We start from the raw sequence: 16111 nt of genomic DNA on the forward strand, positions 1-16111 counted from the left end.
GTGTGTAGAATATAGTGTTTCCTGATGGACTTCCAGGTCATACACTTTAAGAAATGTTATTATAAATTGATGTCACATTCATGAGCCGATTTCCTACTTAGTACATAAGAACTGAAAAATCTTAAATTACTTCCCTGAGTCCTAGGAACCTACACTCTTAGATGGTAATGAAGATAGTTTTCTGAAAGTCTTGAGTTGGGAATCTTTTTAAGAGACTTGAATTGCAAGTTGTTTTTCTTTGGAAATCACTAATGTTTCACATTTATCTTTGCTAGATTCAGGAATTTAGTTAAGTTTTATGTTGCATGCATGTGTGATGTGAATGTATGTGTATGCATGTGTGTGCAGATGTATATGTTTATATACATGTTTAACCCACATATACAAAGAACATAATCAACCTAGAACAATTAATTGTTATGAAAATGATCATTCTAGTAATCATTAAATAGAAATTGGTCACAATGTTAAATACTGATAAAATTATATCATATATGCACACAGAATCTTTGCATGGAGATTATAAGTGAACATTCATTTCTCAAAAAATCTTTTTAGAAATTGAGTAAATTTTTATTGAGATATTCAGTAGTCTTTTTAAACAATCAATTCACTGATATATCATTAAACTTGATGTTATCATCTCCCACTACTGATATAGAATAAGGAAATATAAGTCAATATTCGCAGTTCTGAAATGAATGTTATACACATTTTGGATTCATTTTAATATAGAAGTCTGGAAGCCACTGAGAATATTTTTCTAATATATTAGTTAGATTTGAAAAATACACTACATAAGTATGTAAAACTAAGCCATCTGCTATTATCAATCTGGTATTGCTTCTATCGGGAAGAATGTTCACAAGTTTTTGGTACCAATAGTTTTCACTTTTTCTTTATTGAATAAAAATATTAAGCAACAATAAATTCCTTCCAGGTTTTTTAAAAAAATATTTTTATTAATTTCAGAGATGAAGGGAGAAAGAAAGAGAGTTAGAAACATCAGTTATGAGAGAGAATCATAGACTGGCTGACTCCTGCATGCCCTCTACCGGGAATCAAACCTGCAACCCTGGGCATGTGTCCTGACCAGGAATCGAACTATGACCTCCTGGTTCATAGGTCAATGCTAAACCTCTGAGTCACATAGGCCATGTCAAGATTTTTTTTTTTGTGTGTGTGTGTGTGTGTTTTTTAATAGATTGAAATCTGATGCCTACTAGAAATAAATATATTCATCAAAATTATTTAACAAAACTCATAACATAATGCAATCACTTCCTAAAAAATATAATTTAAAATATTTTAACATTTATTTAGATTATCCTTTGTACCTAAAGATCAATAATACTGTCATAGAAAATTATAAAATATGAATTTGAATTGTAATGAGTAGAGACACAATCTTAATTAACTAGCTGAAATTTTGTCCAAGTACAACTTAACATTTCTTTTTTTATGTTCTCCCAAATGAGTAAAAAATGTAAGGGACATTAGTATTTCCTTCATTCTCAGATTATCTCGTCCACTTTCAAATAGAACTCATTTATCCAGAATAAAGTTAAAAACACAAATGCCAATATATCCTAAAAAGCCTACTCTAGCTCACACCAAATTAGTCTATAATAACTTTGTTGTGTAAAAAAATGTTGGACCCTGAGATTTTATCCTTAATTTAGGAGATGTTTGAAATGTTCAAAATTGATGTACAAAGGAGACCATGTGACAAAAGTGGGCTGAGTCACTCACTGTATGGAGATAATCAAGTAGGTAGACAGTGAACATTTGGGGAATATTTGCTTCTACCCTATGTATCTCTCCAATTTAGAGCCACTTTGACATAAAGGAATTAAAATGATAACAACAAGAAAACTAAAAATGTTTTAGAACTTGGATACTCTGAGGTACTTAAAGTTTTTTTTTTAACCAAAAGATTTGTAATGTCTAAGCAAAATATAGTAAAACAGACTTAATAAGAGTATAACTCACATTTATAGACTTACAAAATCCCATTAGATGCAATTTCATTACTTCTAAAATGCAAAAACATCTCTGAAATTGGTATAAAACTTATAATTTATGGTATGGTGTAATTTAATAACGTGGTTTTTTTTTTCTTTTCTTGTCTTACCTAAAATAATGATGCATCTTAAATGATTTCTTAGATTTGAGGAATTTGGTTAAGATCAAATAAATGGCTATGGCAATGGCAGAAATAAAAGAAAAAATAGATTATTACTTTGTTAAAAATAAGAAGTGATAGCATTTAATATAAACATCAATGTCACAAAATATGTTCTTTGGACTTTTTGTTTATTTGAAGTTGAAATAAACACAAAATTATGTTTATTTGAAGTTGAAATAAATACAAAATCATTATAGAAACTTATCTATTTGGCACTTAAGCAATCTATGTAACAAAATCCACTGGAGCATAACAAAAACTCAGAAGACAATGGGGAAAAGGCTTTTTAAATAATTTAACCAATATCAATAAGACTGTATTTGTTTACATACTCTCTTCCTTTAGACTTCATTTACTTTTATATTTGCAGATAATTCTAATGAGTATGTTCATCTAGTTTCCAATTTATGATGAATTCATGATGGATTTGATGTAACAAATTTAAAAAGGGGCATATTGTCAACTGGCAACCTGAAAGCAAGGGAAGAAACAAGGTGCAGGGAGATGAGCCACAAAGATCAGTAGTATAGTCCTGTCCAGATCAGGTGGAATCATCTCCCAACCTCAGGAAGCCCCTAGGGCACTAACCTCTTTTCCTTTAGATTGTTAAAAAAAAAGAAGAAGAAAAGAAAAGAAAGAAAGAAATGACAACAGCCAACACAAGAATAGCCATTTGGTGTGAATGAATCAAAATTATACTTTTTTTGTCAAATCAGCAAAAAATATATATTTTGGTGAACCGCAGAATTTTATTAATTAATTTATATGTTCCATTAGATGAGAAAGGATGAGAATCATTGCCTTAGGTATCACCATTGGAATTCAGAACTCAAACTGCATGCCATGTTAGGTTGAGCCCAAGTACAACAAGCAAAGGCTAAGGTACTCTCTGTATATCCTATTCATGGGGTTGAGATTGTGTGTAATCCACACAGAATTTTAGATGTCTTGGTGCTTAAAGAGTTTGAGCATCAGAGGGTAATTCATCTTTGAAAGACATCACTAAGCAGGATTTTCTGTTCCTCTTATTTGGTATTAATGTCTGTATATCTATGTATGTATCCAACTTATTATTGCTTTCAATAAACAAATATTTTATTGAGCACTTACTCTGCCTAGCACCATGTTAAGCACTGGGTATGTGGCAGTAGACAAATGAGAAAAAACATATTCTCTCAGAGGCTTATATTTTAAGAGCAAGATAATCCAAATAAATAAAGGAAATGTACAGAATTTTAAATAGTTGGAAGTGCTAAGTGGAACCGGAAAGCAGGGAAAGAAGAAAGGATTGACTGTGTTTGGAAGTTGCAATTTTAAATAGATTTGTTAGAGAAGATCTCACCTGAGATGTTAATATGTAAGCAAAGGACTGAAGGAGGTGAGAATCTCATGGGAGATCAAGTATAAATGTCCTGCCATAGGAGCATGCCCGATTGTTTGAGGAATAGCAACTGGTGAATGAAAAGGAAAAAGTAGAGCCCAGCCATTATAGCTCAGTGGTTGAGCATCGACCTATGTTCAGTTCATCATTAGGACACATGCCCTGGTGGGCTCGATCCCCAGGAGGGGGCATGCAGGAGACAGCCGATCAATGATTCTCTTTCATCATTGATGTTTCCATCTCTCTCTCTTTTCCTTTCTCTCTGAAATCAACAAAAATATACTTAAAAAAAAAAAGAAAGAAGTAGAGATATCAGATACCAAATAAAGGCACATGTGAAATGCAAATTATACTGGGCACTAGAGGCCCAGTGCACGGACTCGTGAACCAGTGGGGTCCCTCAGCCTGGCCTGTGCCCTCTTGCAATCCAGGACCCCTCGGGGGATATCAGACTCCCAGTTTCAGCCCGATCCCCACAGGCCAGGCCGAGGGACCCCACTGGTGCACACATCCATGCACCGGGCCTCTAGTATGCATATAAGATCTTTGGTTAATCTCTTCCCGCCCTACCCTCTCCCTCCTTCCCTCTGAGATTCATCAGTCTGTTTCATGTTTCCATGCCTGTGCATTGAGTGTCTGCCCCCTGGTGGTCAGTGCACATCATAGCTACCAGTCGAATGGTCTAACAGTTGCTTAGGCTTTTATATATAGAGATTGTAGGTATTGTGAGGTTTTAGGTATTTATTGAGGTATAGGATTTTGAGCAGTAGTGTGATATCTGAATTATATCTTCAACATGTTAGACATAGAACTGAGGACATAAAGCAAGGTTGGATCCAAAGAGACCAATCAGGTAGCTCTTGTGATAGTCCACATGATGATGGTCAGCAGAAGTGGAGATGGTGAGAAATAATAATATTTTAAATATATTTTAAAGACAGAGATATTGCTGAGGAATTACATTTGGGATATTAAAGAAAGAAATGAGATTAGTACCTTGTCAAAGTTTTGGGCCTGAGGAACAAGAAGATTGGAGTTGTCATTCCAGAGATGGGAGGATTGAAGAAGACCAGGTTTGAGAAAGAAGAATGAGAATTCAATCTCAGCTATGTGAGGCATGAAATGCTCACTAGACATCTTCACAGAGATGTCAATGAAGGACTTGGTCATTGATAAAAGGAAGACCTGAGTGATGCAGAGTTAAGTGATTACCAGTAGCTATTATCTACTGAATTAGCACTTTGTGGAGGGCACTGCTTTAAGTGTTTTATATATATATGTTCTCATTTAATCCTCATAATAGCCTTAAATTATTATGCAGTTTTACTGAAGAGGAAATTGAGACCTAGGTTTAAATGAATTGCTCAAAGACACACAGTTAAGGTTCTGTTTACCTTACTCCAGTTGTGTTTTTATCAAGTTTTATATTACCAAGAGGGTATGGACAAGGGGCAATAAAAATGGCCAGGCATAGGGAACAATGAGTAGTCAAATAATCAGCTTCTAGCGAACTCATGCTTTTGTGGTACATTGCAGTTTAGACCTGTTTTCTCATAGGTCATATATTAATCTCTGTAAGGAAGGAAAATGTTTTTATTATCAGTATTCAATGAGTAGGGAAGTAGACTTACAGAATGGAGTTCATAAATTTAGTGAATGATAAACTAAGGTTTGAACTTGAACTCTTTCACCAAAATGTAAAATAATTTTTATGTTTCTGATTGTTTTAAGTCTTACCATGTACCCATTTAGGAGGTGAGAAAATATACATGAGAATACATATATTTTGATATTGAAAATTGGAAAAAAATTACAAGATAGAAATGAGTGATCTGCAAGATAATAAAAATAATAGCTGTCATTTTGGAGCACTTAGAATGTGCCAAACACTGTACTAGGATTTCTACATTCACTTACTAAATTTGATCTCACTAAAGTTGAAAAGGAGATTCTGTTAGGATCTTAATTTTAGAATGAAGGCATTGAAGCTGATAGAGAAAAAAGCAACTTACTATAGTTGTTTTATCATGTAGCCAGGAAGTAGCAGAATCAAGACATGAATCAAGACTGTCTCAAATCAGGGTTCAGACTCCTAACGGGTTGGTCAGCAGCCACTCTACCTGGGTAGTACTTCATTTTTGTTGTTGTTTTTATCAAGTCAGTGGTGAAATTAACAACTGCAAGGAGCTTCTCATGAGTGAGAAATTACTTTCTAAGTGTGGATTTGTGTTCATCCACCCTGAACGATTTTTCACTCTAGTTTTGCACAGGCTTTTATCACAGCTTAAGACAGCAGATGGCTCTCTTGCGTTTTCTTTCTATTACCTCTATCTGTAAACAACTCAACAGTGTTTTGGGAAGGTAAAAGGGAAACGCAGGGATTAAGCTAAAAAAAAAAGACCTTGATTATCCATGCTGCCCTCACTCTAAGCTTCCTTAAAAACAGGAAACCACGTAAAATAGAAACGACTGCTCAAAGCTTGTGAAATTCACAGTCTGAATAGAAGCCCTGAGATTGAGGAGTCCGCTGTTTTAGGCGCTGCACCAGGTGGTCGGAATGCATCAGGAAAGAAAGAGTATTTATCGGTTATCAAAAAATTGAAAGGCTTTGTGCTCCAAGGTGTGTGTTATTAATGTCAGTTAAACTGTGGGGATTAATTCCCTTTCCTTCTGGGGGGCGGGGCGGGGGAAGAAAAATGGTAGGTAGCGCTCTTTAGGGAGAACAATATCAGAGACTGAGGACAAAGCTCCTACCCTGGGGGGAACTTGCTTCTGCTCTGAGAGCTGTGGCTGGGGCGGGATCCCTGTCCGTGGTGCTGAATCACAGCCTTGTCTGTAGGTTGCTGGGACAATAAAGGAGCCAAAAATCCGACCCCCCCCCCCCCCCTCAATTATCCAAACCAAGGAATTGGGGGAAAGACTGCAATGTAAGAAAATGCCTAGAAATAAAATAATTAAAACAGCTGTAATAGTACGAAGCTTAATCTCACTCTGTTCAAATTAATATAATAGCCACATATAAAGACCAAAAGGTAAAACCTTGCAAAGTAGATTGGGATATGTTTATTGAGGGAGTTGTACTATATTTAACAGGCCAATATACTTAACATTTGCTTCTTTGAAAAACTCTCCAGTGGCTTTAGGTAAATATGTTTGCTTTAATTGTAAAGTCATTTGAATATTCCAAGCCATAACATCCTAAATGTCCTAATGGCCTGTCTTCAGTAATGGAAGGCAGGAGTAGCTACTCTTCATGTTCAATTGGACTTATTTTAGTAGATTTTTAAAAAGACATACTTTAGTAGCCTTTTATTAGATGTATCCATCTCTGCAGATGGCCTTCCTTTTTAAGCAGGGGCATGACCACACAACTTCAATACATACTTAGTAAAAATGAAAGAACAAAGATATGTAAAACAGAAAATAAAGTGATAGAGATAGAGCAAAATAGCTAATACATCCCTTTTCCTCATTTTTACTATCTCATGGTGATTAGGGGTTGTAAATTTCTGTCAAAATTATTCCTACATATTTCTTTCTTTTTCTTTTTCTTTTCTTTTTTGTTTTTTTGTTTTGTAATCCACACTGAGGATATTTTTTCCATTGATTTTTAGAGAGTGTGGAAGGGAGGGGGGGGTGGAGAGAGAGAGAGAAACATTGATGTGAAAGAGACCCATCCATGGGTTGCCTTCCACACGTGCCCCGACCAGGACCAGAGGTGGAACCTGCAACCCAGGTATTGCCCTTGATGAGAAATCGATCCCGTGCCCCTTTTGGTGCATAGACCTATCCTCATCCACTGAGCCACACAGGCCAGGGCCCTATTCCTTTTAATATTGTGGTTATTTTGTAGATATAACAAGATAGGGAAAATAAGCTAACAGAGTATGTTCTTTAATGTTAAATATGATATACACGGTCCTGACTGCTTTGGACCCAAATCTACATGTGCTCCCTTTACATTAAATTATCTTCCCCAAAGGAGACTTGTTAGCAACAATGGAGTGAATAGAACAAATACCAGCTCAGCAGTAATTACTTGCACGGAGAGAATGTGGGAAAGTTCTGTAGAGCAGAAGGTGTCTAGCCTCTCTGTCATCAGCCCTTGGCTGAATTTCTTTCATTGGCCTGGTTGCAAGTCCTTGTAGCACTTTGCTGCTTATTCCTGAAACAAAGAGAAAGTGTGTGTTGGTTCAAAACTGCTCCCTGGGTTGCTTTTAGACGGTGCCTCTTCACTCCAGCTCTAAAGCAGTTACCAGAGAATTGATTGCTACAAGACTGTGACTACCAAATGAGTCTTCTTTCCTCCATTCTTCACTCTGGACTGTGAGAAGTCTAGTTTGGCATTTCTTTTCTCTATCTCCCTGTAATGATAAGCAAAGCAGCTAAGAGGGGAGAAGAAAAGGTAAGAAGCCACATTAGCAAAAGCTACACTCCGTCTGTCACTCAGAGTGTATCCTAGAAACCATGGAACTGTATCATCCAAGCGTGAAGTGTTTTCTTTTTTCCCCCAAACCTCCTTTCCTAGGGTGCCTTCCACTGGATCCCTTCCTCGAGGGCCTTCAAATTTTCAGTTATCCAAGACAGAACACCGCCGGGGACACAGACAGGGACTCAAGGAGGGGAAGAAGCACTGTTGTACATGAATTTCAGACACAGTCCACATGGCTTTGCCCTCTGATAGAGTTTCTTTACCCAGGGACACAAAGTCGGGAGCTCAGTTTGGACTGTCCTTCAGTCTGGCGGCTTTTTGTTGTCGTTGGAATACTGTGACATGCTCCCCCACCCCTTAATATTTCCGCTGTGACTTCTTCAGTTTTCCTTAGGCTTTTATCCTATCCAGCTGCTGTTTTGTAGCAACCACAGGGGGCTGTATCTCTCCCTCTACGGGCCAGAGAGCAAATTTGGAAAGGGGGTCTTCCCAAGTCACTTTGCCACATCTTCTCACCTTCCCCTCCTCCCTCCTTTTTGCTCCGTGTTGCCTTTTCAAAATGACAAGCCTACCCTTCCTGGCAGCAGAAGGGAGAGTGCAGCAAGTTTGGGTGGACTAGGTAAAGACTGGAGGCGCCTCCCTCCTCAGGACACACTCTCCTCCCTCCCAGCCTCTCTGCTTCCTCCTCCTCCTTCCCTGGGTGGGGTGGCTTTGGTGCCAGAGGGATTATTGGGGAGGGCGGAAACCACCTCACCCTTCAACCGAAGCTCAGAGTTTCTGTGAACCGGGAGATCCAGAAGCCTCAGCTAGGCCACAGACGCCTCGGAAACCTATGAGTTTGATCTAAGAAAAAGCGCGGCGATATTCCTTCAGTTCCGTCTGCTTTGGCTCAACCTCTTAGCACCACACCTCTTGCAATCCATTTTAGCTGTCTTTATTGTTAATAATATTTTTTAACATAGTATTATATATGCATACTTTTTTTTTCTTCCTGAAGAGAGGAGGGGGACGTGAGGTGGGGGTAGTGGATGGCAATGAAGCGCTTTGATTAGAGATCTTCAAGGAGAAGATTGCTTTCTCCAGATGCTGATTTTCAAAGCACTTGACAATCACCGGCAGAACCCCAGAGCTGGCGGCGGCGGCGGCTGCGCCGGCGACGGCACCGGACGCGGGGCAGCTCCAGCCAGAAGCTGAGTTCTACTCAAGGAGCACAGATCAGACGGACTCGCCGGGTCCCGGCCGGGACCTGCCTCCATCCAGTGCCCTGGAAGAAGGCGGCGAGTTCCACCGCCTGCCGAGAAGGTGGGCAGGGCAAAAAGGCAGCGCGAGTGGCAGTGGCGGTCCCCGAGAGGGCTCCAGCGTTGTGTGGTGACCGCGGCGGCCGCAACCCAAAACCCACTCCCGGCTCCAACGCGGCCAGAAACCTGCGGACCGGACCTCGGGCTCTTCGGGCTCGCCCCGCCGCGCCCAGGGCGCATCTGCGCACCTGGCCCCGCGACCGGTGGAGAGGACCATGGGTCCCAGTCGGGACTAAACGCCCCTACCCCTCTCCCCAACCCCTCCGGCTTCCCCCATCCGCCTCCCCGAGGGTGAGCCGGGGTCCGCGCCGCCTCTTCCCTCTCCCGTGTCCCCAGCTCCCCTTCCCTCTGTCCTCCACCTCATCCGGACCCATTCCCGAGCCACCATGGCTGCGGCCATCGCCAGCGGCTTGATCCGCCAGAAGCGGCAGGCTCGGGAGCAGCACTGGGACCGGCCTTCTGCCAGCAGGAGGCGGAGCAGCCCCAGCAAGAACCGCGGGCTCTGCAATGGCAACCTGGTGGATATTTTTTCCAAAGTACGCATCTTCGGTCTCAAGAAGCGCAGGTTGCGGCGCCAAGGTCTGTGTGGGTCACTGTTGGGTGGTGCACCCTCGGATCTCCCCATCTCCCCGCCTGCATGGACCTCTCTGGGCTTCCCCTTTCCTCCATTAGCCTCCCTCCCAGGCTCCCCCACCTCCCCGAGTCTCCCTTAGAAGCTCTCTGAGCGCCTTCTGACCACGGGAGCTGGGAACCTGCTCCCAGGCAACCTGTAGCCCCTGAAAACTCAACCCCGCCAGGAGCCGGCAAGTTGGCCCGCTCTGCCCGCTGTCTCTTGAGTCTCATTCGAGCTGGTTTCCAGAGACAGTCATTCTCCTCGGAGGGGCTTGGTTTCCCCCGGGGACAGAGTCTGACTCCAGAACACTGGGCAAAGATCTCTGCAACCCCTGGGGTCGCGCTGGCTGCTTCCATTCTGATGGGAGGTGTCGGGAATTTCTGTGTGTGTCTGACCTCAGTTGGTTCCCCAGGTTGTCTTGGCTTCTAGACCTGCATGAAATGTGGTGGTCCCCACAGTGCCCTCCGCAGGGGCTGGTGTAAGAGAAGTGTGTGAAGGGTGTATGGGTGTGAACTAAGGGCTAGTCCAGTTGAGATTTAGGGAAAGCTGCCTAACCTGCGGCGCTGAGCACTCCCAAGCCCCTGAGTCACATCTTCAGAGAGGGGCGCGGACTAAGGAAGAATGAGTCTTAATTAGAGGATTGGCGAAGTACACATCCCCCATATGTATCGATTTTAATTCAAGGACCTGCCAATTACGTGAGGCAAACCAAGCAGTTACTACACTTCCGATGACTACTGTAGCTGCCATACTATGCCTTAAAAATATAGAAATAACGAGTGCCCAGCATGACCTTCTTTTGCTACCTTTGAAATGTCAGGGTCTGAGAAAGCACCTCACTGAGGAGCCAGAGCCCAGCGGCTTTTGTTCATCTCCACATCCAGTTGCTAAGGGCGGTTGCTTTGAGAGCATGTGGGGTGTTCTGTGGGAGAAATGGGGATTGCTTGCTTTTCATAACTATGTGGGCTTGTCAGGAAACATCAAAGGATATATTTACGTTAATAGGAGTATATGTTTGCCCAGCACATTGTATTCTCAGTTCCCAGCTGTATTTGTTTTAAATGTCCTGTTGTTCCAAAGACAGGAGAAGAGAAGCATATATTACACATGTGAATCTATGTGAGTGTTCCACACATTTACAGATTTATGACCAAAAGTTTTAATGCTCTTTTTTTTTTTAAAGGCTAAGTTAAATATTTTTCAAGGACAATACCTTATCGTCACAATAAGAAATTGGAGGTTACTTGCTCTTAGACTCAAGCTTAAAAAAATTTGAGAAATATAACAGTGGCCGTGTTAAGGGAGATAAAATTATATGAATGTAATAATTATATAAATATAAGACTTCTTAAAAAGAAAATAAAAAAATAATAAATATAATACTTTTAGATGAAGTTTTTGGGGACAATATTTTTAGGACAGTGTAGAAGCTATTAAGAAAAAATGGATTTTAATTTTCCACTTTAGCTTAGAGCTTTATCCAACAAAACTTTGTATTAGAAGACCCACTTGACTATTTTAAATATTTTTGATCCATGGAGGGTCACATTATCGAAGCTTAAAGTGTTTGCTTCTCCCCTTATTTCATCAGATTATCTTTTAGAACACAGTTCTCAGCAGGTAGAGCTACAAATTTGCCATCTACTTGAAGTAAACAAACATATTCCCTTCTAGATAAGATTATTTTAATATAAACAATGATTAAAACTTATCATGTGTTTCTTTAAATACACAACCAGTAGATTATTTTATAAATACATACAGTAAAGGTTTTGTGTCATATTGGGTGATGGAGGGTTTGTTTTACACTTTAGAGTTTTAAGATGGGGTTATACTTTTTCTCAGATATAGTAAGACAGCTGAGCTCCCCAGTAGTCTGTTTCACCATTTCAACCATGACTGCTCCCTTGGTATTCATGAGTTAAAAGTGATATACATGCCTCAATGATCTGTAAGGAAAATATACTTGAGGTCACTTTTAACTATCTTATTTTTTTATGGGAGAATGGAAAATAAAATAAGTGGAAGGAAATTTCATCAGAACCTCTTTTTTTATCTTCTTTATATTTCTTATATATAAACAAATATATCAATTAGTGAAGAAAAATATAGCTATATCTCTTGAGTATTGGAAAGAAATTATTTTCTTATTTTTAATTTAAGCAAAAGAAATCTTAGAAGTTTATAGTATGTAAATTATATATTAATATACTTATATGAATTTATATTATATATAATTATTTCAATGTTTTATTAAATACTATTGGAAGTATTTTTATTCAAATTTACCTTTTCCTCCGATACTCATTCTTTGCGTAGGTATCACCCAAGGAATTTTAAAAAATCTGTTTTGTAAATGTAAAGATACAATTTTTAGGTGTGACAACACTGTATGTCTTCATATTTGAAAATCATTAATTTGACAAATAGTTATTGAATCTTTATGATATGTCAGGTCTGTTTCAGGTATTATATGTAAAGTAGTGAATAGAACAGATGAAGTTCCTTCCATCATGGAGCTTACAAATATGGGGTAGGAAGTTTTTGCAACTGGAAATGAAGGAATTACAAAACTCGAAGTCCTGTAAAGCATAAAGAGGGCTGAGGTAGAGATCCATGAGGAGAGGGACTTAATCAGAACCAATAGTTCTGATTAAGTTAGGATGGGCCACATTGAGAGTAACAGGTTGAGGGCTGACCTCTGAGATGGATACAAAGATTTCAAGAGTAAGGTGTGTGTATGTGTGAAGACCATGATGTGGCAAAAATCTTAGCCTGTTAGGAGAAGCAAAGGAGGTGTGGAAACTAAGTACACTTTCATCTTATATCATAGTCCATTTTGGCTGAATTTTATATTTTGACTGAAGTTTACATTTTGACATGCAAATACAAATACATTTGACGTTTTGACAAATGGAATAAAAGAATAAGTTCATATTTTGTGGGTTTGGGAAGGATAATATACATTTCTTAAGTGACGAGTTTTTTTTCTTATTTTTAATGCTTTCTTAAGTAGTAATTAAATCAATGTGAACAGTGTGACATATTCACTTATGCCCTTTTGGGCAGAGCTCCATCCCCCACTCTGATCACCTCCAACCCCTATAGAAGAGTGATTTCTGTACCAGTTGAGTACCAGTTGTACCATTTTGTATTTATAAAGGACAGGAATTTGCAAGGTGACATTTTGTGGTTGTGTGGGCACCATGGCTATCCCACTTTTCCAGATTCATCTCTCTCTATCCTTCCCCTGCCTACTTGGTCCAAGCACCATTCAGATTCTCCTAATTAGCCACATGATTGCAAATCCCTGTGCTTTTGTTTGTATTTATTTTGTGCATAGAATCTTCTGCCTTCCATCTTCACCTGTTGAAATTATCCACATTTCTTAAAGCTTGGACAAAATGCCATCTCCTCTGAGAAGTATTTGCTCGTTGAAGATAAGTAAAAATAATACTCCTGTGGCATTTTATACCTCACTAATGCTGTTTAACCCAGCACATATTTTCAATAGGTTGTAGTTAGGAGCAAGTCTATGTTACCTGCACTTTATAGACTCTCAAATTTTGATAGAGTGTCTGCCATGCTCTAGACACTCATCATTGACACTGAATTGAAGTGAATTAAGAAGGGTCAACAGGTGCAAAGCTAAAAAACAAGTCCTTGAACCACAGTGCTCTATATGGGCCATTTTAGAAATATACTTTTAAAACTTTTATATCTTTTTACTCTCCCTAAATATATACATATGTAATTTATCCCATTTTTAAAGAATTAGGAAGTGATTATATAGTTGGAAGTTATTCTAAAAAATGCAAGAGTATGACCAACCTCATTTTAAGACTTAATTCATAATAATATATATTTAGCTATATGCTAAATTAGCTAAAGAAAGAAGGCACAAGGCAACAAGCAATAGTTTTATTATTTGAATCCTAACAAAAAAAATGAAACTAAAATAGAAATTGCATTCAATGATGGATAATGAACATGTTATCCTAAAGGGTTACATTTTTATTGTGAGTTTTTAAACTAAGCAAGAACCTTCATTGCCTATAGGATAATAAGCTTTCAAAATCTTCAGTACGGCTAATGCAGTTGCTTCTTGCAATCTACTTGTTTGGGCTACTGTATAGGAACCATGGTATCACGTGTCATTTGTTTTCAAGTTATGCTATACTATAGAAAGCACAAGTGCATCACACCAATACAAACAAAACTGCTTTGCTCCAGTGTGCTAATGAAACCCATCAGCTATCCTAGAAAAAAGTGGTCTTCCTTCCTATAAGGTACTGGATAAGGCAGTACTTGTCCACCTCTCAGAGAATAATCAATAGCAGAGAGTCTTCAAAAAACCACCTTGTTTTGTGCTACTGCTGCAGAGCTATTACCATGTGAAAATGCAAAGACCAAATGGGTATTTTGGCTGTTTAGGTAAAAATAAAACAAGATGATATTTTTCCCCAAAGGATCACGCTTTTTTTTCTTTTGGAAGTGTATTGTTTAACTTTTTAAGTAAGGCCAATTTGTGGGCGTCTTCTTCTATATCCTTTGATAATACCTGTTGCTAACTTTTTGATAAACAGAGTTGTATTATTTGTTAGTAGTATTAAGGTAAGACAAAATTATAGTTTTTCTAAATTGAAATGTCCATTTTTTAAAAACAAGGGTATTTTGTTAAATGCAGGGTTTCTAAGTGAGAGACTTTATGAGAATACTGGTAAATAAAATAATGTTAAAGATTTTTAGAGATGCTGTCCTTGCTTGCTTATGTATATTTTTTGAGGTTTACTTTTCATGATTTTAGCATTTCACATCTTCTACAGGCTTCTGAAATGGTTAATGCCACAGTGGTGCAATAACTTCAGAAGTGGTGTGATAAGTAAAATGAATCTTTAAGATAGCATAGTAGATTAGGTACATTGTTAGGTTAAGTAAGATGACTTGCTTTGGGTTGTGTTAGATTCAGAGATTGAATGAGTTTACATATATTGAGAAAATAGTATTGCTAGCTGGTGAAGATATCCTTTGGCATTTCTTAATATAAGATTTTAGAAGAACAAACTCCTCCAAAGCCACCTCCTGGTTACCAATATTAGTCACAGGTTTCACTTTATATTTCAAACTGGAGGCCTGATGCACAAAATTTGTGCAAGGGGCTCGACTCTTGCAGCCCTGGCTGCCTCATGGCCCTGCCTGCCTCATGGCCCTGCCTGCCTCAGGGGCCCATGGCCCCGTACACTGGTCATTCCCAAAGGTCATTCCAGAAGGTTGTTCCTGAAGGTCGTACCGCTGTCCGGTCTAATTAGTATATTAGCTCTTTATTATATAGGATGAGTAGAATTATTAGTATAGTTCTGTGTTTGGTCCCCAAATTCTGTTTTTCTGTTAATAATTTTATTTTAAATAATGCTACTATAAGAATTTTTTTTCAAATACACATGAATCTCCCTCTCTTCAATGTAAAATGATGTATTCTAAATTTTATTTACTTAAAAATATTGGCAGAAACTTACAGGAAAATGTAGATGAAATATTTTTTAATCTTATTTGTTCATTTAGTTATGGAAATCTAGGTTTCTTTCTAAGTATGCTTTATATTAGTTTCTCCCAAAATAGTGAGGAACTTTAGCCAAAAATGACTGTGTGTTTTGATAATACCAATCCTATCTAATAAAGAGGGAATATGCTAATTGAGCCTCACGCCATCGCAAAGATGGCGGTGCCCACAGCCAATAAGGAGGGAATATGCTAATTGACTGCCCTGCCCTCAAAGATGGTGGCACCCACAGCCACAAGATGGCGGCACCCAATTCCCTCAGCCCTGCCGGGGTGGCAGGCGCACAGCAAGGCTGGGCCTGCCCCCAGGCGGGTCCAGCCATTCCGTGTGCCTGCCTCCAGAGTCCCCCAGTCCCCTCAGCCTCCCAGCCACCCAGGGCCAGCCCAAGGTGCAGGCAAGCCTCAGATGGCAGCTTCTCAGCTGCGCAGGGCTGGCCTGAGGCACAGGCAAGCCTCAGATGGCGGCTGCCCAGCTGCCCAGGGCTGGCCTGAGGCACAGGCAAGCCTCAGATGGCAGCTGCCTAGCCTCCCAGGGCTGCCTGAGGCTCAGGTAACCAGGGCTGGCCAAGGCTTGTGCTGCTGGCAGTGGCAGCAGCAGAGGTGTGATGGGGCATCGCCTTCCCCTGATTGCCGGGTTGCC

General features: G+C 39.5%; 1 protein-coding gene across 3 annotated transcripts in view; it reads left to right on the plus strand.

Annotated features, from left to right (window-relative positions):
• Positions 1–16111, plus strand: part of FGF14 (fibroblast growth factor 14) — a 599695-nt gene that overhangs the window by 403122 nt on the left and 180462 nt on the right. The window contains exon 1 of one of the 3 annotated variants that reach the window (XM_080660968.1): positions 9134–9878. The exons of the other annotated variants lie outside the window; for them this stretch is intronic. Coding sequence (XP_080517094.1) covers positions 9686–9878 — 193 coding nt within the window. The 5' untranslated portion in view covers positions 9134–9685. Of the gene's footprint in view, positions 1–9133; positions 9879–16111 lie in introns of those variants that run through there. 3 annotated transcript variants of the gene reach the window in all.

Source organism: Plecotus auritus, assembly GCF_963455305.1.
Source record: "Plecotus auritus genome assembly, chromosome: 3".
Classification (NCBI taxonomy): domain Eukaryota; kingdom Metazoa; phylum Chordata; class Mammalia; order Chiroptera; family Vespertilionidae; genus Plecotus; species Plecotus auritus.